Here is a 21,917-nt window from a genome sequence, read left to right as displayed (position 1 = left end):
GGAAATGCACGGGACTATGGTGGTGGCACAGGGGTGATTTGGTGATGGGAAACCTGCGGGGATTACAATCGAGATGGAAAAAAAAAAGTGCAAAATGATGTAAAAATAAACTTTGTAATAAAAAAAAAGATAAAAAAAAATATTCAATAAGGGCCCTCCCTGGTGGTGCAACAGGTTTAAGCGCAGCACAAGGAAGCTTGCTTCATCTACTGTAGCATGAGTTTGATCCCTGGCCCGGGAGGTGACCCACATGGTGCAGCAGACCTCTCCTGAAGCACCCGCTGCTCCCCTCAGCAGTGCATTTCAGTCAGTCTGCCTGTTCTGCTCCCCACTCTGTCTCTGGTGAGTCCTCTCACCACCACCCCTCTCCTGCCTCCCGCACCTCTGGCCTGTATCCTAGTTCTTGTATGCATAAATAAATAAATAAATAAATATCTGATATAAAGTTATGTGTGTGTGTGTATTCCATACAAAGTTAGGTTCGGGGTGATCAGACTTTAAAACAATGAGTCATTTCATGAAAGGCGTGTGGGCAGGCTCTAGGCTTCTGCTTCTCTGTGACTGGCAAGCATGTCCCAAGAACTAGGTCTGCTCTGGTTTGGGGTTTTTACATGTTTGTCTTTGGGTGTTTACACCTTTTAGTCCTTAAAACACATTACACGCTGTGTTTTCTTCTACCTGAAACAAATCCAATTTTTCCTCTGCTACCATGTGACGCCTCACATTTTCTAATAAGAAAAGAGTAGCTGCCTGGTCCTAATCAAATGTACAGTATGTCTTGTTTCTCATGTCAAGAGCTGTTTTTCTCAGTTGAATCCACTTCAGAGTCAAATGCTGAGTTGAAATCGAATGTGTTACTTCTGTCATCTCCGGTCCTGGGGAGAGGAGGGTGCCCACAAACTTCAGCCTGGCTTCCTTCCCCAGAAGAATTTGAAACAAACCACCTGATCAGTGCATGTCATGGTGCTTGAGAGAAAACACAAGTACTGGAAACATTCCCCCAAGTCAGTGTTGTTTAAAGTGAGTCCTGAGCACAGACAGTGCAGAGTCTCCCAGGAGCTTCTGAGACAAGCAGTCACAGGCCCCTTCTCAGACCGAGTCCCAGGCTGCATTTTAAGTAGGAGTCCCAGGTGTCCTGTGAACACCTCAAGTCTGAGAAGCACCAGCTCCACACTTGTCTGCAACTCGACCCCATCTATAAGATTTGTACTTGACTTCTAATGTCACCACTAAGAAGCTTTGATGCACGGCCTGGGTTCCACCTCCAGAGAGCTGAATTCAATACCCCTGTGGTGGGACTTTGGTAAGAAGATTGTTTTTAAATGTCCCAAGTAATTCTGATGTGCATCCCAGGTGAGAGGCATAGACCCAGAGGTACTTTCTCTATGCAGCTGCTTTTCCATGCTAAGTTGTTACCATCAACTTATACCCCCAGAGTAATTTAAAAACAATAGTTTCTCAAACTGTAGGGCCAATTGGATTCACCTGGCGGGCTTGGACCAACAGAGGTGACGGGGGCCACCTCCAGAATTTCTGATGCAGAGGAACCCAGCCAGTAGGTGAGCCCCAGAAAGGACATTTCTACAAGTTCCAAAGTGATACAGGTGCTTCTGGTTGGGGGACCACACTTTAAGAATCATCCATTTATCAGACTGTAGTACTTACCTCAGGGAACTACCTGAGAACACAATGCTGAAGGCTTTGTGTGGATGCTTGGTTTTTAAAAGCGATGTAAGATTTAATTTGAGTCTTTCCCAGAGTCAGCTGGTTAAGCTCCTGACTTAACTCCACTCGTGAAAAGAACACAAGACTTAACGCAACAGTCCTAGTCTCTACCGGCTCAGCATCCAAGTTGAGGCTTAATAAATTCCCGATGATTGATGTTTTCAAGTCTACCTATTAGTAATCCGCATATACCTACCTGACTCTTGTCATAATGATTTCAACAAGTAATAGCATCCACATCAAATGAATCCTTCACTCACCAAGCCCCACAGAGCGCCAGGAGAGGTAGCTGTGATTGTAGCTGCTCTGGGTGTGTTGTACATTAAGGCCAGTTCGCCAAAACTCCCCCGATTATCGTAATTACCCACACATCTTCCGACACCGTCACATTTGACATAAATATCAAAGGTTCCTCTGTTGGACACAGGAAAGTAGAGACAAATAATGTCAAGTAGAATCTCATTACAATAAAACATTATTGAGAGGGCAAGGGAGCTTGCAATAAAATCTCATTGGCAGCCTCCTTTTCCCTCTGAAGACTATGAGTAACGCAAGGGTGTTATACGCGCCAGCCACCACCTGTTCCAGGGCACAGACACCTTCAATCAGACGAGGCTACGGACTGTGCTTGTGCCTGCTGGGGAAAATGAGACAAGAAAAAATGAAGATGAAGAAATGATGACAGTGTGACCAGGACTGATTGAAAGAGTCTGAATACTGACGGTGCCTGTGTGACCACTGGCAGCCATCTCTGGGCGGCGGGAAGGGAGGGCTCGGGTCGGTGATCCGCTCAAATGGGCTGTGTTTCTAAAAGTGCCAGCTATGACTTCTGTGACTAGATGAAGACAACTTTTTCTAAAAAATAAAAAAAAGTTTGGGGTCCTCCTTGGTGGCACACTGGGTTAAGCACAGCACTATGAAGCTATAGCAGCCACTGCAGCATGAGTTTGATCCCCACCCAGGAAGCTGACTCACTTGGCACAGCAAGACTTCTTTTGACTGCCCGCTGCTCCCCTCAGCAGTGTAGTTCAGTCAGTCTGCCTGTTCTGCTTCCCACTCTGTCTCTGGTGAAGCCTCTCACCCCCCCCCCAACCCCACACCTCTGGTCTGTACCCCAGTTCTGTATGTATAAATAGATCTTTAAAAAATAATAATAATAAGTAAAGAATATTGTTCTTAAGACTTAGGTCCATCACTATGTTACAGCACCTACCAGGGGCCTTGGTAATGAAAAGGAGCTGGCAGTCGTGATGTTCAGCCTGGCTCCTTGTGCTGAAATAGACTTGCGCACACAAGCAGCCGTGAGTGGTCGTGACAGAGACCAGAGGTCAGCTAGTCCCAAAATATTTACTCTCTCCCCTCTACATCATCTGATCCTTTGTCCCCTTAAATCCACTTAAAGGTAAAAGAGTGCTGGAAATTCAGACTATCTGGTCCTGGTCTTTTAATATTTTTTCTGAGCTGATCTTTTAATTGGGGCTTGCTTCCTAGGCAAATAAAGTTCAGTTTGCTTGACACTGTGTATGTGCTTTCCAGGTCCTGGATTTATATAAACCACATTCTTCTTGTGGAGGACTGTCCTTGTGATACTGTATTTTATCAAAGAACATGGTTTGAAGGCTCGCTGAAGCATCTGTGAGGCCAGACAGCAGAATTTTTTTGGTTTTACCCTACTGGCTAAACCTAACAAAGACAAAGATGGGGGTGATTTTAAGATCTGAAAAAAAAATCATGAATTTTACAGAGCCAATCAAAGTAAAAATCTAGAGAAATGGTATTAATGAACAAGAGCAATTGGTTTTTAATACAAGTCATGGAGCAAACAGCTATTTCAAGGATGCTCTGTAGAACTTGTTTCAAGAATAATTTATTCTTCTATATATACGCTTTTGCACTAAAACCATTTTCTACTTCAGGTGGAACAAAATATACGACAAATGAGCTAATGAGAAGTAAAATGAGTTAATAGGCCTATTAAAATCATGTCAGTCTAAAATCTACTAAAATACCGTGCTCTCTCTCTCTCTCTTTCCTATGGATTTCCTCCCAATTATGAGGGAGCAGGGATGGTGCATGGAGCATAGCTCTGGCAACTCTTTGGTGTACGGAGACTAGCCCCAGGGCACCACACCTGGGTCCCTGTCACCAACTCCCAAGCTTCTTTCCGGGAGACCTTTCATCCATAAAATGGGTGACTAGAATCTTATCTAAAATAGGAATGTAGTACATACAAATACAAGTCAGATTTTATTGTCAAAATGCCTACTAAAAAATCCTGTATTGTGTTTACATTTATCACACACCCCTAATATTAAATACAATTAAACAGTTGGGTGAGTTTCTGAGGTAGTTTACTGATGAAAGTTGTTAAAGATACCAAAGTTGTGATTTGAACTCACAACTGGGACAACTGGTTCTGTTCTATCCTAAAATTGTAGCAACCACCCACCCCTCTGACAACAGTTTCCTGACCTCTAGGGTGCTAGGTCTGAGGGAATGAGGCACCAGAGAAAACTCTGGATTCATAGAGCATGTGCTACTGATGTTTTAAAAATGCCACCCACACAGCGAGCTCAAGAACTGGGACCTGAAAAGGCAGGTGGGGTGTGACTTTAAACAAGGAAGGCCTCTGAGTTGAATACAACTCTACCCAAGAAGGAAATATAAACCAATAAATCAGGCTGGGAGATGATCTGTGCTCATCTGAATGGGCTGAAGATACCCAGTAACTTGTAAACACTTTGCCACTGCTTCACAAATGTGAAGAAATAAAGGCTTAGTTCTGACAGCCCCCAAATTACATTTTTAACTAATCACAGAATACACGTTGTTCTTTGATGAAATTAGCACAACTTAAGTTTTCAGACATTAGATTTCCAATATAGATGCTCGCCTTCTTACTTAAATAAACTGATATCTCTGGAGAGTTTAAAAAAGACACAAGAATGCACAATTTCTGGAAGGAACGCAAATTATTCACTTTAAGGATACTGAAACTCTAGGAATTAGATTTATTTTTTTACCTTATGACCCTCTGAAAGATATATATTTTAAAACTACTATCATGTTTGACTTTATAATTAAAAAGAACCCTTTAAAAACCACAATAACAGATTCAGCTACACTGATTCAACATCCCAGATGCTGGGTTAGTTTCTTGTCTCACTGTATTAAGCATTTATCACATTTACCACCTACCTCTCAAGAGGAATTAAAAATAAGGAGGCCCAGAGTAAAAGGTGGAGATTTTGAAATTAACCAAAAAGCATCCATTTCTCTATAAACTTCGCTTCTTTTCATGATCTAGTGTGGTTCTATTGCGTAATTCATAGCAGGTTTACATACCTACTATGGTTGTCACAAAGAGTAAAAGTGATAAAAAGTATCACAGTACACTGTCAGTAGTGATAGCACCGAGATTTGACACAAGAATGCAGATTACATCTCAGAGGGAAGTGGTGCAAAGCTTACCTATCAATCACATAAAAGTTGTCACCGTCATCACCTTGATCAATTACGTGTTCCCCTTCTTTGACCAATTTTTCAAACATGGCATCTAATACTTGAGACATCTGCTCCTGTTTTTCAAAAGAAAAGATAGAATCTTTATGTCTATTTAGAACACATTTTACTCAAGTAACCACTGTTACTTTATAATTCTATGAACAAGCTCAAATAAATGCAAATATCATTAAGTCTTGTCAAAAAAACAAACACAACACAGCAGTGTTCTGTATCATTTACCAAAGAAATGATTATATATTTATTCTCATATTCAGTGTCTGAGTAAAATAATTATAATTAGTCTATTTCAGAATATTTGCAACCACTATAATATGAAAATTTTGCCAAGTCACCACATACCTTGTAAAATGTAATTAGCTTACATTTTTGGTTTAGCACCAAGACCGGAACAGCAAAGTAGAAAAACAACAAAAGTAAAAGTAAAAATGATTGTGCAAAACATTTTGAATCAATAAGGTTCTCTTCAAGAAGCAACGATTTACTTCCCAGGGCTTATTTACACAAACTGAAGTCATAAGCATCAAAATTATTAGTCAACAACCACTTAAAAACTATGTAAGGTTTTTTTTTTTGCTGTTGTCTGGTTTGCCAGCCTTTAAGAACTTTGAGCTTCAGCTAATTAGAATAAGCCCTTAGGTGAAAGAAACCTTCCCTCAGAACAAAAACAGAAGCAATTCAAAGAAATCTGACTGGACAGAACAAATGGAAATGCAGACCTAGCACAGTGGGGAGCACGAGAAAAGCCAGGATGTAAGAGGGTCGTCTGCTGTTTGTTAGATCTGAGTAGCTAGTCATGTCACTCCCCATGGATATAAAAAGGTGCAACACTTACTCTCCAAGTCAAAATCAGTTATTATTAGAAATAAACCAAGGGGCTGAAGAGAAGGAGGAAAAGATGTATGTGCAAAATACAAGTTGGAGAGACAAACTTTCTGGATCACAATATGTGATTCTCCTTGAGACCCTGTTATCATTTCCCCAAGGAGGTGAAGGAACACATCCACCACAGTGTAGAGTCTGGCAAAGGCAGTTAATGGGCATGGGATTCCCAGGCAAAGGAAGGCGACATGGGGGTGGCAGAGAGAGCACCTGAGGAGGGCCTATGGGCCTGAGTGTGGAGGAACTGCCACCAGCTTCCGCCTGGGAAACTCTTCCATCAGCCAGGGAATGAGAGGCAGACTGATCCGAAGTCCTACAAGATCAGGCCAGACCTTCCTCCCAAGTGTCTCCACCCTGACCTCCCCGCAGCCAAGTATGGACCCCATACTTGGGAGCAGAGTCAGAGTCTTAGGAGAAATGAAACAAAACATAACTAAAATGGTGACTGGCAGCGGCTTCACTTGCAGAGATAAGCAGCTCACCCATATAATGAGTGGTACCTCCTCTGCTCAATCTCAAAGTAACCTTGATTTTCTGAGCTCTACATCAGTTTCAAATAACTTTTAAAGTAGTTTAGGTTCACAGTGACATTGAGAAACGAGTATTCTCACATATCCCCACAGCCTCACCCCTACTGACAACATTCACTGATGAACTTGCGCTGACACAGCCTTGTTACTCAAGTCCACAGTTTTTATTCAGATTCTTTCTTGTTGCTGTATATCCTAAGGGTTTCAACGATTTTACTCACAATTACGAAATTTTGTAAAAAGGAAATAAAGGGCTAGGAAAATTAAAAGCCTCAATGAGATGACAAGACAGGCATCCCAGAAAAAGTGAAAATATAGGGGGGAGATAAAATACAGAATCAGTTTTCTAGCTCCACTGGACATGAATTTTCAGACTAAACAGGCAGTCAGGTGCAAGCAGGGCTGATGACCAAAAACTCCACAACGACAGAATCTGCAGATTCCAGAATTAAGTGGGAGGGTGCTCTTAGAAATATAAAATGATGTTCAACTCCTCTCCAACTAAAGAGGAGTGCAAATTACAACTGAAATGAGATACCAATTTTCACCTGTCACATGCCAAAAGATTCAGGCTGAGTTGGAGATGTGGGACTGCTTTCAGAAAGGTGAAATGGAAACAACTCTACAGACAGAATTCTGCACGTGTTTAAGGAAATGTCAGATGTAAACACCCTTCACCTCACTATTGCTTTTCTAGGAAGTTCTTCGATGGATGTCTGTGAGCTGACAAATGCACAGGTATACTTCACTGCAGCATCGGAACAGTGAGAGGTTGGAACAAACCCCTGTTTATTTACAAGATGCTGGGTAAGTCTGCCATATCCAAACACCAGAAGGCTGTGTGCTTCCTTCCACTCAGCATCACATTTGCAAGGATCATCCTGGCAGAGCAGAACATACTTCATGCGTTCCCATGAGCGAGCAGTCACAGCCCCTCGTCAGTACAGCCCCACACACAGGTGAGCTGCTTTCACCTTTTCCTGGGACTGCGAGTGGTGTGGCTATGAATGCCCATGTATACCAGTACCGGTTTCAATATCTGTTTATAACTCTCTTGGGCAGACACCTAGGAACGGAGTGCTGGGCCGCATGGAACCAACAGTCACTTCACCGCGCCTGAACTGTTTATCTCACTTTCCCACCAGTAATGTACTCAGTTTCTAATTTCTCTACATCCTCACCAGCAACTGTTATTTTTTTCCTTTTTAAGAATTATGCCCAGCCAAGCAGGAGGGAAGTAGTAATTCACTATTGTTTTGCTTTGCATTTCCACAATGATCAATCACACCGAGAATCTTTCATGAGAATCTTTCATGGTCGTTTGTATATCTTCACTGGAAGAGCATCTGCTCAAGTTCTTTGTTCATTTTTAAATTAGGTCATTGTTTTTGTTGTTGAGTAGTAAAGCGTTCTTTATATTCTGGCTACTAGACAGCATACGATTTGCAAATATTTTTTCCACCATGTAGATCTTTCCAGCTTTTTTTGTTTGTTTGTTTACTTGTTTTGTTTTGTATAATGCCTTTTGATGCACAAAATTTTTCAGAAGTCCAATTCATTTTTTCTCTTGCTTCTGCTTTTTGGGCATGTACCTAAATGTCCACTGTTAAATGCAAGGTCATGAGACTTGCTCTGTGTTTTCTCCTAAGTTTTGTTACCATAGGTCTTCAAACCACTTTAAATAAGTGGTATAAGGTCAGAATCCAACCTTGCTCTTTCGTGTGGATATCCAGTTATCCCCCACTTGTTAAAGAGACTATTCTTTCCTCGTCGAATTTTTGTAGCACCCTTGTCAAAATCAAGTGGCACAGACAGACGGGTCAAGCTCCAGCTTCTCAAACTGTCCTACTGCCTTACATGTCTAACTCCAAGTCAGCAACATGCTGTCTATAGTGAAGGTTTTGAAAATTAGTAAATGTGAGTCTTCCAACTTTGTTCTTTTTCAATATTATTTTGACATTCTGGGATCCCCCCTCTCCAGTCTCTTGTTATAATTTTTAAAAAGAATAAATGCTGATATATTGTTAAGTTAAAAAAAAAAAAAGAAGAAAGAAAGAACAGGACAACAGACTTTGTAGAGTGTGCTCCACCAGTGTTTTAAAAATAAGACACTTGTATACACAGAGCCTAGCTCTGAGAAACCAGGCTGAGGCATTCTGGGCACTGTAGGAAGGGAGGTTCCTTGCACTGACTACTAGAACTTTTTGCATATGTTAGTTAATGTTAACTTTTTAATTAATTAACAAATCAGACTCTCCATTTAAGCAGTGATAGTACTGCATCTTCATTGGGGCTATGAAAAACTATTGGAAGAAGGATGGTGATGTGTATGTGGGAAGAGTTGTCTGTTCCCTGAAGGCCCCTGTGGCATCCTGACCCCTCTCTGGAGCAGCAGCCAGGCCTGGAGGAAGCCGAAGTGCAGGAGGCAGTGAAACAGTGAGATGGTGACATCCTGCTTTCTCAGTGCAGTGCTAACTGACCCACGGGGACAATTCTGAAAATGAGTTCACTGACCCAGGCAACAACATACGGTCACCTATCAACATTCTCAAAGTTGATTAAATGGTTTGCTAATATTTTGTTTTGCTTACTAGTTATTTTTTTAACTGTTAGTATAGATAGAGGGAAAATATCCACTTTATTGATTAGATTTGGCTCCAAATGTCAAAGGGGAAAAAAGATGGGCTGCTAAACCATTTTTTTTCAATATTTTGGTTGTATTTTAAACACATTCTAAAGCTGAAGGATTCATACATGGGTGTCTAAAAAAGTAATTTCTGATAAAATAGAGAAAAATTATTTCTTTTAGAACTTCTCTATGACAGGTGTCTGCTACAGTCAATCAAAATGTCATTTTCCCATAGTTATACACAGCGTGAGAAGAACTTAGGAAATATTTAATATGCAGGGTCTTATCATAATGACTGACAACTACTGGTAGGAAATCCACATCTTATTCTCCTACAAATGCAAATTTGTGACTGAACTCAGTAAAAGGTTCTGACTCACTTAAAAAATAACAATTTACTCTCCTTTAATGAAAGAGCCTATCATATAGCACAGGGAAATTACTTGAGTTTGCCTCAAATTAGAAATAATTTCAGAAGGAAAATGGCCTACTGAGTCGAGCATTAAAATATTCATGAAAAGAACATCTTCAAAGAGATTGATAATTATAAATGCTATGCTCAATGTATGAATATACAGTTTATCAGAACGACAAATGTTCCGAGGTCTAGGAAGTGCCAAAGGTTTCAAGCAAAACTATGACTTCAGGAAATTCAAATGAGATAGAAGACACAAAGCCAAGATCACTCTTCTTGCTAGTGAGTAATTCGCCTCCTCTCGCAGGGCACCCATTTCAGGGCAAGGTGCCACCTTCACAGTCATCTCAGCAAGACGGTGAAATTCATCTGGAGTCTTTCCTTCAGGCTCCAGCTCATTCTGCCACAGATACCCACGTCTCTCAGTCCTGAATATACTGTGAAACTATCCCCTTCTCCTGTCCTAAGCAGGATTATGCTATGGCTTCCTCAGTGAGCTCCACCCCTTGTTCTTCCTCTGCATTCTCTGTCCTTTAGCTCTACCATCTACAGTACACTCAGGTGACCTCAGACAAATCTGGTCGTCCTCTGCTTTAAATGCTTCAGATGGGCTTGCCCCCTCTGTGTGTGCATCTGGTGCTCCAAGAAGGCTATTAAGAATGGCTTTGCCACTGTGGTTCTCTGAGCTGCACCATGCCATAGGCAAAGACAGGCAGACACTTTTTGAAAGGTGACCAGATAGGAAGCAAGAATGAAGTGGCTAGCCTATTTCCTAGGAAACATGGGTATGATGTGAAAGCAACAGCAATGTTCATGTAAGAAATACTGGAAAAACACGAGTCATGAGAATTCTAGGAACCAAAGTCACATTGGATGGCCTCAAGGCCTCAACAGGTGAGCCTTGCTGACCTGTAGAATGGTGAAGTTGTATTTCAAAATTCAAGCTAATCACCGAAGATGCTGAGGGCCCAAACTGCCTGACTAACCTTCATGGCATGGATCTTACCAACACAAGGTAAGGCCATTTTTCTTCTGTTTGCACAGAGGGTAAAATCCAAGACCCTACATGTGTTCCAGGGTCAAAAACCGGCAGCTCATGATCGAAGCGTGTGTTGATGTCAAGGCTACTGATGTCTACTTGCTTGTCTGTTCTGTGTTAGTTTTACTAAAAAACCTAGCAATCATATTCGGACAATCTCTTATGCTCAGCACTGATAGACCTGCCATATCTGGAAGATGATGAAATCACACTCTGAGAGGTGTAGACAAATGACTTGAGAGAGTCCAGACAGCACTGAGGAAGACACAGGATTGGGCCATCTATTTACCATTTCTGTGGCATCTTTGTTAGAAAAGTAAAAATGCTACAGAAGCCTAAATTTGGACTGAGAAAACTCATGGTGTCCCAGCAGAGCTACTGGGGGTGAGACAGGTGCGAAAGTTGAATGAGCTGATGGAAGAGAGCCATTAGTTTAAGAATTTGTTTAAAATTCAAAGTTTTAATGACGACTAAAAGTCTTACTTGTGGGCTAAAAAAATAACATCTGTTAGGGCCTCCCTGGTGGTGCAGAGGTTAGTCTCAGTGCTATCAAGCTATGGCCTGCCAGAGACATGAGTCTGATCCCTGGCCAGAGAGCTGACGCACAAGGCCCAGCAGACCTTTCCTGTCTTGCCTGCTGCTCCCCTCAGCAGTGTATTCTAGTCACTCTGCCTGCTCTGCTCCCCAGTCTGTCTCTGGTGAATCCTCCTACCCCTGCATCTTTGGCCTGCACCCCAGTTCCACACATAAATAAGGTTTTTTTAAGCGGCCTTTAAGAGTAGGTCCTGATTTAATGTATTTTCTCTATGGCACCAACCTGAAAATTGTAAGTTACAAAAATTGAGCCAGTCTTCACATTTGAAGCATGGCAGCACTGAATAGCAACAAGCAAGCAAAATCTGTGGCAGGGGAAACAGACCCAAGGTCAGAGTGCAGGGCAAAAACAGCATGCTCATCACAGTGAGAAGGGGAGTTACATAAGAAAACCAAAGATAGAGATTTCAAAACTTGTACAAAACAAAAAAGTCCCCCTACCTTTAAAGTCAAGTACAACATTACTTTTGTAATAGGCATAATGTAAAAGTTCTACATTAAAATGGAGTTACCATTGCTGCTCATTGAGAGACAATACACGGTCTGAACTTCTCTGGACCATTTCCCAGGGTGACATTCAAAACAGGTAACCTTAAGGAAGGAGATAATGTCTCCCCCAGCAGACAGACAGGCTTGCTCCTCATCTAACAGCATGAGACCTCCCATTCAGTACTCAGCCAGAGTGGGTTATATCTGACACCACACTGTCATCTTTAAACAGTGATGTCTGTTTACACAGAAGGTAAAATCCAAGACCCTCCATAGGACTTCAAACAGCAAAAAAAAAAAAAAAAAAACTACGACTGCGATTTATATCTTACCGGATCCAGGTTCTTAAACAGCAGGATGTCTTTGCAAGCCTCTTGCAGTCGATTTCTTTGATCATCAGTTTTTGGATGTATGATCTAAAAGGATAACAAAAAAAAAAAAAAACAGACAAAGCCAAAATTAGTTGGTTTATCTAATGCAAAGGGATGAAGTTTCCCAGCAGGATGGTAGATCTTTAGCGCTCAAGTTCACTGTTGATGTTATGGTCCCCTAAGAAGCAGGGGCGAGTGGCTCTCCCTGGTGGTGCAACAGGTTAAAGCACAGCACTATGAAGTGATTGCAGCCACTGCAGCATGAATTTGATCCCCAGCCAGGGAGGTGACACACATGATGTTGCAGACCTCTCCTGACCCGTCCATTGCTCCCCTCAGCAGTGTATTTCAATCTGCCTATTCTCCTTCCCACACTGTCTCTGGTGAATCCTCTCATGCCCCCTAACCCCCGCCCCGCCTCCTGCACCCCTGACCTGTAACCCCAGTTCTGTATGCATAACTAAATAAATCTTTAAAAAAAAAAAAAGTAAGAGTGAGTAATACCACTGGGACCACTTTCTTCAAGGCAGCACTTGAGTGGTTCCCAAGAGTGTCTCCCCCGGCCCAGGTTACAGGAACCACTGAAGACATCAGCATTGCTAATCGCTAAAGATGTCAGCATTTGGAACACACAGAAGGCAAATATTTTCTCAGCTACCCTGAAAATCCAGAAACTTCCTCAGTTCTGTATTTACTCCTCACTAACTACTGTTTGATATATTCTAACTTTGAGTTTGATATTTTCAGGATTTTTTTTTTTCAAAACTTCATAAAGTCTCTAAAAGTAAGCAAACTCCTACATGTAAGTTTCATGAGACATTAAATACCTCCAGCATTTTCCAAAAAGAGATGGCAAACCAGACTCCACCACAGCAAGAGTGTGTGTGAGAGAAAACTGAGTACAAGAGTACTGATGCTCTCATTCTAGAAAGAGTTAAGGGCAACCAGCACACCAGCCTGTTGGTAAATCCATGATGAAGATGACAGACAGATGCCTCTGTAAGTAATATGGTCTTCAGCTCTCCAGAATTCTTTCTGACTGAAGGCCCAACAGACATGCCCAATGGTCCTTTCATTGTGAACATGGGAAGTCCCTAACTATGGAATGATTTTGTGAGGCAGGAGATGGTCCAACAAACAGCAGGCACAGGGTCAGTTTCCAGGGGCGCTGTATGTGCCACACGTTTCTCCTGAAGTGGTCACGAGGAATGTGACCTCGGAGGTAATGAGAGGCCCTTCCCCTTCTCAGTGGGAAGGCAGAATTGGGCTGTACTAAGTTGTGTTCTCATGAATATATCACAGTGGACAAGCAAAATCAGCATTTCTTTTTGTAATCCCCGTGGGCTTCCCATCACCAAATCACCTATGTGCCATCCCCATAGTCTAGGCACTTCGCCCTCCCCCCATTTTTGATCCCATTACCCACTCCACACCTGCAAAATGTCTCTGGTATATAATTGTTCATTATTATTATTATTATTTTCTCCCCTGGTCCTTTATACTCTTGCTATGAGTGAAACCATCTGGTATTTTTCCTTTTTTTTCTGGCTTATTTCACTAAGCATGATTGCTTCCAGCTCCATGGATTTATGTTTTTGATTGCTGAGTAATATTCCACTGTGTTTATGTACTGCATCTTTTTAATCCAGTCATCTACTTTTGGGCATTTGGGTTGATTCCATGTCTTTCCTCAAAATCAGCATTTCTAAACCAACTGAGATAACAAAAAATGAATACAAGCTGTAAGTGCCAGCTTTCACATGTGCCATCTTTCATCTGTTATATGAAAGATGACTCGCCAGTCAGAGAGAAAGGCACTGCATTTTTTCCTGTAAGAGTAAGGGATATGCCAACTTGTTTACTAGCTGAGCAATTCATCTCAAACTAGAGCTGAAGATGACATGAATACAGGAAAAGCAGACTGTGAAGCCTGCTAACTCACTGCCATATAGGAAAGTTTTAAATCTTGGATATTAACTATATTAAATCAAAATTCACCTCTCCCTACTTTAAGTTTTGTAATAAAACAGGCTATTTCTCACCTCACAATACCATCTAGAACTGCCAAATGAAGCAATCACACATTTTTTTTTAAGATTTTTTTATTTATTCATACAGAATTGGGGTACAGGCCAGAGAAGCAGAGGGTGAGAGGATTCACCAGGGACAGAGTGGGGAGCAGTATAGGCAGATCGATGAAGTACACTGCTGAGGGGAGCAGCGGGCAGGTCAGGAGAGGTCTGCCTTGCCATGTGGATCTCCTCCGGGGCAGGCAGGGACCGAACTCCTGCAGAAGTGGCTTAAGCTTCTTAGTGCTGGGCTTTAACCCGCTGAGCCACCAGGGAGGGCCAGTCACAAATGTTTGCCAGCTGAGAGCTCAGTCCTCAGGGAGAAAACAGTGGGAGGCTGGGTCGCCTGCTTGCACCTACCTACCTCTGTCTTGTCAGCTGACAAGTCTCTCTCCCAACTCGGCCCCTTTCTCTGAGCCCTCACACCAAAGTCCAAAAGCCTTTTCATCTTTCTTGCTCATGACTCTCCTCAGCGTCTTCCATTATGAATCAGTCCCTTAAATTGTCTTTGTGTCCTGGCCCTCCACATGAGTGCTGGCTACTGCTCTTCTGCCTTGCTTTCCTTTTTTAATGCCATTCCTCTCTCTGCCTTCAGGCCTCAGTAGCTAGAATCTTTTATCTATTGTAGACACTCTCCCCCCGTAAAGTCCTGCAGTGTTCTGGACAGCAAACAGTCAAAAACTGTGGTTCTCTGAAGCTCTGGCTCCTCTGCCTTGAAGCCAGCTGCTCATAAGATGCTCTCCCCCATTGAAAGGTTCACCGTTTTTCTGTTCGGTTTGGAGTAACCCTACATACGAGGTCTGCTAGCAAGGGCCTCGGCAGTGTACCCAAGTGTGGTTTTTATTCTACTAGAGGCCACTTTGTGTTTTTATTCAATTTAACATCTCATTTCAGGACAAAAAATCTTATTTGTTAAAGCTTTATGTAGCATTTACAATGTGCTAGAAACCATTTTAAGAGCTTTAAAAATATCAACTCATTTTATTCCTCCTAAAGCAGGAAACCAGTGAAACAGAACATTAGGAAAATGAGCTTGTCCAAGCCACTACTTCAACATCACAGAGTCCAGAAGCCGCAGAGCTGGGACTCATCAGGGAGGCCAGTTGCAGTCTGTCCGCTAAACCCGGGTCAGCTGACCATGGCCTGAAGGCCACAGCTCATTTTGCTAGGCCTGTAGGCGAAGAATGGTTTTACTGTTTTAATGATTGGGGGGAAAAGAAAACCAAAAGAAAGAAGAATACTTCCTAACATGTACAAATGACACGACATACAAACACAAGTGCCCACAGGTACATTTTGAGGGACCCAGCCCTGCTGTATGGTTTGGGGCTGTTTTAAGCCAAAACAGCAGAGCTGAGTCGTTGCCATAGAAACAGTATGCTCTCCTCTTCCCCCAAAGCTGAAGTATTTATTATCTGAAAAAGTAAACTTTCTGGTAAAAAAAATATTTACAGGAAGTTTGCCAGACTGCTGCTTTAAACCTCTGCTGTCTTCCAATTTAAAAAATCTGAAAACTGATTAATAAAAATGACTTGGATTTTTCTTTAAAGAAAACACTAATTATCTATCTATTTTGTTAAGCAAAAGAAAACTGGACAAGATTATCTTCACATTTTTTTCATCCATTCTGCACACAGAGCTGAAAGTAACCTTTTAAAAATTTAAATCAGAATGCCTCATTTTCTAACATAGAATCTCGGTGGATTCCTTAAATCATTGAGAATTACATCCCCACTCCTGTCTCCACCCTCACCTCACCTCAGCCACCTGACCCCAAACAAACCCACCTTTACCTAGAACCTCAAATTCCTGCTCTGCCGGATGGAATTCAAGGGCAAAACTTATAGACCTTTTCAAACCAAACTGGAAAAAAAAATCTTACAAAGCATTAGGAACTCCAAAAAACCAATATCTAAGCAAAATATTAGAATGACAGACTATAAAAATCATAACTGCTAGGCTGACATTTTTTCCTTGTATTTTGGTTTTGTTTCAGAGCAAGCTTTTTGTTGTTATAAACTAGTAAAGATAGATTTCCCCCTGATTTTCTCTTTATTAGCAAATCTGGCTGAGAAAAAAAATCACTATGAGAAAGATAGTTAAAAGCGTTTTTTCATCATAAAAAAATCACTATGAAAAAGATAGTTAAAAGCATTTTTTTCATCATGAGACTGCATTTTGCAAAAGAAATAAAACTACAACTGCAGTGAGCTCTATGTTCATCTTTGCTTTTCTCCAAAATGAGACTCTTTGAGTAAATATAATCCTACAGAAATTGATTTAGAGTAGGTATCAAAGTTAAGACTAGAAAAAAGAAATGGTTAAAATAATTCCATTATGGCCCTCCCTGGTGGCGCAGTGGGCTAAAGCACTGCACTGAGAAGCTAAAGCCACTTCCTCATGAGTTCGAATCCCGCCTGCCCTGGAGGGGGAGACCACATGGCGTGGCAGACCTCTCCTGACCCGCCCGCTGCTCCCCTCAGCAGTGTATTTCATAGATCTGCCTGTTCTGCTCCCCACTCTGTCTCTGGTGAAGCCTCTCACTACCCCTGAGCCTCTGGCCTGTACCCCAGTTCTATATGTACAAATAAATAAATCTTAAAAAAAAAAAAATTCCATTATGTTTCCTATTAACCTATATGCCTGTGAACATCTTTTCTATTATTATGTTCCTGAATGAAGAGTATCAATTTAAAATGAATTTGTTCAGTAAATTACATACCCTGGATTCTGCATCATCTTCTTCTTCATCAGGATTATAAGCTTCTGCACATACTATAAAATAAAAATGGGCATTTTAGATATACTTTCATCAAGAAACAAATTATAGTCAATATAACTTTAAGAATTAATGAACAAAACAATACTGTGATGTTTAAAAAGCATTAATTCACCTCAAAGCAGTCTACCCCAAAACCAGTTTCTCATTGCAACTTATGAGGAATTTAATATATAAAACTGCATTTCAACACATAAACAATCATTTCTTGCTTTCCTATTCAGAGAAATATAGCTTACTTTTACCCTTATTTCCAAGCTACAGAAATGGGCAAAACATAAACATTAATTTAAAAAGAGAAAGTTTACAATTGCTATGAAGTGATCAACTTCATTGTATTGATTATATAGAAACTTTCATAAATTATTCATGATCCACCCCTCCAGGAGCAAATACCACCATATTGCATATTCTTTTCCAGTTTTAATTCTGAGCTGAGTTCAGAATGCATGAGCGATTTTAAAAACTGCTTTTTACATTTAACCCTATAAGAATTTTGCATGTCATTAGACCATTTGTAAATAATTGTTTTTTAAAACTTCTGATTATTCTGCATATGTTGTAATTAACTACTCCCAAATGCTGGGCATTTATCTAGCGTCTATTAAAACAATTTTGCGGCTAACATCTTCTTATATAAGTATTTGTCTACATTCCAGATTATGCTGTATGAATTATTTCCAAATACTATTATGGGGGATTATTTTAGGCATACCTGCCTCTCACCAAGTTTTTTTCTGCCCCTATTTACTGTCCTCCAAAAAATGTGTAAGAACCCTATATGCTGTACAACAGAGTGAATGCTACTGCTTAAAATCTTTGCCAACTTAAATGGAAAAATGGTTTTACATTTAAAAAAGTTATTACTGGGGATGCTTCCTGGTTGTATAACGGATTAATGCGTGGCACTAGCGGCACTATGAAACTGTCCACAGCCACTGCAGCAGGAGTTCAATCCTCTGCCAGGGAGGTGACCCACGTGGTGCAGCAGACTGCTCCAGTCTCACCCACTGCTCCCCTCAGCAGTGTATTTCAGTCCCTCTGTCTGCTCTGCTCCCCACTCTGTCTTTGGTGAATCCTCTCATCCCCACACCTCTGGCCTGTACCCTAGTTCTGTATGCATAAATAAATATTTTTTTAATTATTACTAAATTTGAACAATGTTCAAATAGTTATAAACCGACTACATTTCCCCCTTTGTCTTTCTATATGGAGAATATTTGTATTTGGTTTTCTTTTTTTGATTTATACTTGTTTCTTAATGCCGTATTTCTCATAATTATTTTAGCCAGTCTTTCTTTTAACTACAATTGTACAGTTTTTACAGATTATGAATGTTTGTTTATTTTGGAGGTGTGACATCTTATAGGGAAGAAAATTCCCCAATATGATTTAAACACAATACCAGACATGCCAAAAGCACCCCAATTTGGGGATGGGATACTGGTCTTTATTTGCTTCTCTTTTCTTTCCTTTTTTTTTCTTTTTAGATTTATCTATTTACTCATACAGAATTGGGGTACAAGCCAGAGGTGTAGGGGGTAGCGAGCGGCTTCACCAGAGACAGCGTGGGGAGCAGAACAGACATATCGACGAAGTACACTGCTGAGGGGAGCAGCGGGCGGGTCAGGAGAGGTCTGCCGTGCCATGTGGGTCAGCTCCACAGCTGGGGATCGAATTTGCACTGAAGCGGCTGTGGCTACTTGCAGTGCTTTGTCCTAATCTGGTGTGCCACCAGAGAGGGCCCCTCTTTCCATTTTTTTTTTTTTTTACGGGTAAATATTTTAACGCTTACCCTTAATCCATATGGACTTTATTATGACATAGCTACAGAAACTTTAAAAGAATAGGTGAAGGTTTGACAAATGTCTTCCCATTGACCACAGAATGGCATCAAGAATATTATCGTCACTAATACAATTACCATCATTATTATAAACCTGCTGTTAGCTTTCTCTTCTCCAGTCATTGCCCTCTATACCTAAACTAGTGACACCTGGCAATATCTGCAGCTATTCTGACTGTCACACTTTGGAGGTCTAGGGGGTAGATGGTGGGAGGACAGCCTGCCTCCTTGCCAGCAAAGAATTACCTGGCACAAAATGTCAACAGTGCTGAGGTTGAGTAACCCTGACCTACTGTATGTTTTCTCATGCAGTCTCACTCACAACAATGCTAGGCTGGCATATAATACCACTTGATAGATGGGCCAAGAGCAGAAAGGTCATGTATCTTGGCCAAGATACACACATTATAGAATCACAGGACCAATCCTTGTGCCAGGATTGTCTGGCTGACGCCAAAATTCTTGCTCTTAACCAATTGCGTGGCACTTTGACTGTTCTGGTGAATTCACCAACATAATGAATGGACTTCGGCCTTCTGTCCCAGAAAGCTAACAGAAGGAGCGCTTTTCTCACGGGCAGACTCCCATTAAAGAACCTCGCTGATGCATATAACCAAAATGCCAGCTTAGAACTAACTTCCTGAATGAAGGATGGAGTCAGCATGACCTGCCAGCTCTCTCCCTGCAGGAGAACCACAGAAGAAGCCAAATCACAATGAAAAGGTTGCTTGGTGAGAAGGAAATGGTAGGAAGAAAGTTTGTCAAATAAAATGAATGTTTAATGAGATCAGTTCAGGGCAGCCCGAGGCCACATGCACAGTACAGATGGCTCAGCCACTGTGGTCCAGACACTTTAATTGTGCTGGATGCAACTCTCCAAGGAGCACGAGGACATCTACTCATAAAGCTTCATTTCCGTGGATGACCAACCACATGGGCAGGAGAGCTACATAATTTATAGGCCCCACTTTTAAAAATGAAGAATTTCTCTTTTTTTCCTCATTGTAAAGACCTACTGGTAGTAGCTGGTATAAGTCAATAAATATTGATATCCAAATAACTCATATTATTTATCAGATTACTGGTCTGTCGAGCCAGCCAACTGCTGGACTGATGAACTGAGGACAAGCCCACTTACGGGACATGGAGCAGTCGGAGATCTACTGATAACTTGAGCTGCTTTACATTCCTCATGGAATCTGTGTGCTCCATCCTTCCTGGGCAATCTCACGTTGAGCTTGAAACCATACTCCACTCTTTGCTTGGCAATTACACATAGCAATGTTGTTGCAGAAACATATACATCTCCAATCTCCCCACTGTAAATCAGCATCTGTATATACTACAGATTAATTTCTTCCTCAAAGTTCAGTTCAAACCTTCACCATACAATTGATTCCTTTTACTCAGTTTACTACTCACTTTTCCTTCTGGTAACCAATAGGTTTTATAATCCAAAGTTTATTATTTTGGTTTTTTTTTTTACATATTCCATTCTTTATGTGCCATATATGAATAAAATCAAGTCTGGCAGAGAAAGACAAAGCTAATGTTGTGGAAGAGCTGTGTGGAGCGAGCTTGGGGGAGGCATGCAGAACTTCTATGTTGTCTCTGATGTGCTACCTTCCCATCACCACCAGATGTTTACCAACAACCTGGACATTCTCTGGTCCTTGCACTTGAAGGTTTTTCTGGAGGTATCTCATTGCATAGGCGTAGCTGGTGAAACCATCAGCCATTGGTTAATGGCTCAACTTGCAGCTCTCTTTCCCACCAAGGTTGGGGGATAGGGTTTGATGCTACGAATTTTTAGTCAGTTTTATCTTCTTAGTGACCAGCCTCCAACACAAAACTATTAGGGGCTCCTTGGCACACCAAAGAAACTTACTGCTCAGGAGATTCCCAGGGTCTTAGGCACCCAAAGTATTTTTCTTATAATGCCACATAAGGAGTTCTACCAACTTCCAGGGACTTTCACCAAGTGCTCCCTATAATTTTTTGGTAGTATATAAAAATTAGCACAGTCAAAACAGCTCTGCACTGGCCAGATTTATAGAACTCACATTAGTTTGGTGTCTGGCAGAGAACAGAGGAACCTGATTGAATTACATGAACCCCCAGGCCTCAGCACCTGGCGTGAAGTCTTGCACACAGTATACCTTCAATAAATATTTGTTGAAGAATTAAAAGCAAATGTGTCCTAGATGGAAAGATTGCATGGCTTACACATCTTTAACCTCAAAAACAAACAAACAAACCAACCAAAAAACACAAACAAAAACCAAAACTGACTTCTATAAAATATATAAAATTTCCTTTCCCAATGTTCTCACAGTATGCTAATATATCAGCATACTTATTTGAATAATCAGCTTAAAATAAAGATATTATAAAAGCACAGGTGTATTAGACAACAGAGTTCTGATTCAACATGGTTAAACTTAGCTTATTGAAGTGGAAATGCCCTCCTACATGGGGGAAATGTACCTTTTACAAATACTGGTTTAAGACGAATATTCTCAGTCAAGAAGACTGATGGGATTGGAGGGGGACAAAAAACTTTTTTTCATCTAAGCACAAATGAGCATACAATACATAAAAAACATGTTTGTGGCATTAAAATCATACTTACATGCATGAACCAATGTTACTTCAATTAAAAAAAATAACATTTAAGTCTCACTGGAGTGATTGGGTTAAAAAGTAAAAAGATGGTGAAGGGCTGAGAATGCTGGTATGAGGATACCATAGTATTGGGGAGTCAAGGGAAGAGGCAACGACTAATCAATAGGCTCTCCCCGCCCCCTGTTAATTTATATTTCTGTCTAGGTAATTTGGTAAAGATCTGCTCTAACACATTAGCAACCATCTTACTTTTTTTTAAAAAAGATTTATTTATTTATTCATACAGAACTGGGGCCAAAGATGCAGAGGGTGAGAGGATTCACCAGAGACAGAGCGGGGAGCAGAACAGGCAGATTGGTGAAGTACACTGCTGAGGGGAGCAGCGGGCGGGTCAGGAGGGGT

The 21,917-nt window shown here is 41.2% G+C and overlaps 1 protein-coding gene across 1 annotated transcript in view; it reads right to left on the bottom strand.

The window, feature by feature from the left end:
* The window catches only part of PRKAR2B (protein kinase, cAMP-dependent, regulatory, type II, beta), a 66,144-nt gene that overhangs the window by 12,543 nt on the left and 31,684 nt on the right, over positions 1-21,917 (bottom strand). Inside the window, exons 3-6 of the mRNA XM_004676926.2 lie at positions 16,988-17,040; positions 12,158-12,241; positions 5,197-5,303; positions 1,986-2,139 (exon numbers count right to left, since the gene is read on the bottom strand). Coding sequence (XP_004676983.1) covers positions 1,986-2,139; positions 5,197-5,303; positions 12,158-12,241; positions 16,988-17,040 — 398 coding nt within the window. The remainder of the gene's footprint in view (positions 1-1,985; positions 2,140-5,196; positions 5,304-12,157; positions 12,242-16,987; positions 17,041-21,917) is intronic.

Source organism: Condylura cristata, unplaced genomic scaffold, assembly GCF_000260355.1.
Source record: "Condylura cristata isolate star-nosed mole 26May11 unplaced genomic scaffold, ConCri1.0 scaffold00005, whole genome shotgun sequence".
Lineage (NCBI taxonomy): Eukaryota > Metazoa > Chordata > Mammalia > Eulipotyphla > Talpidae > Condylura > Condylura cristata.
Note: the sequence above shows the minus strand (reverse complement) of the source record. Positions and strands in the feature narration are given on the sequence as shown.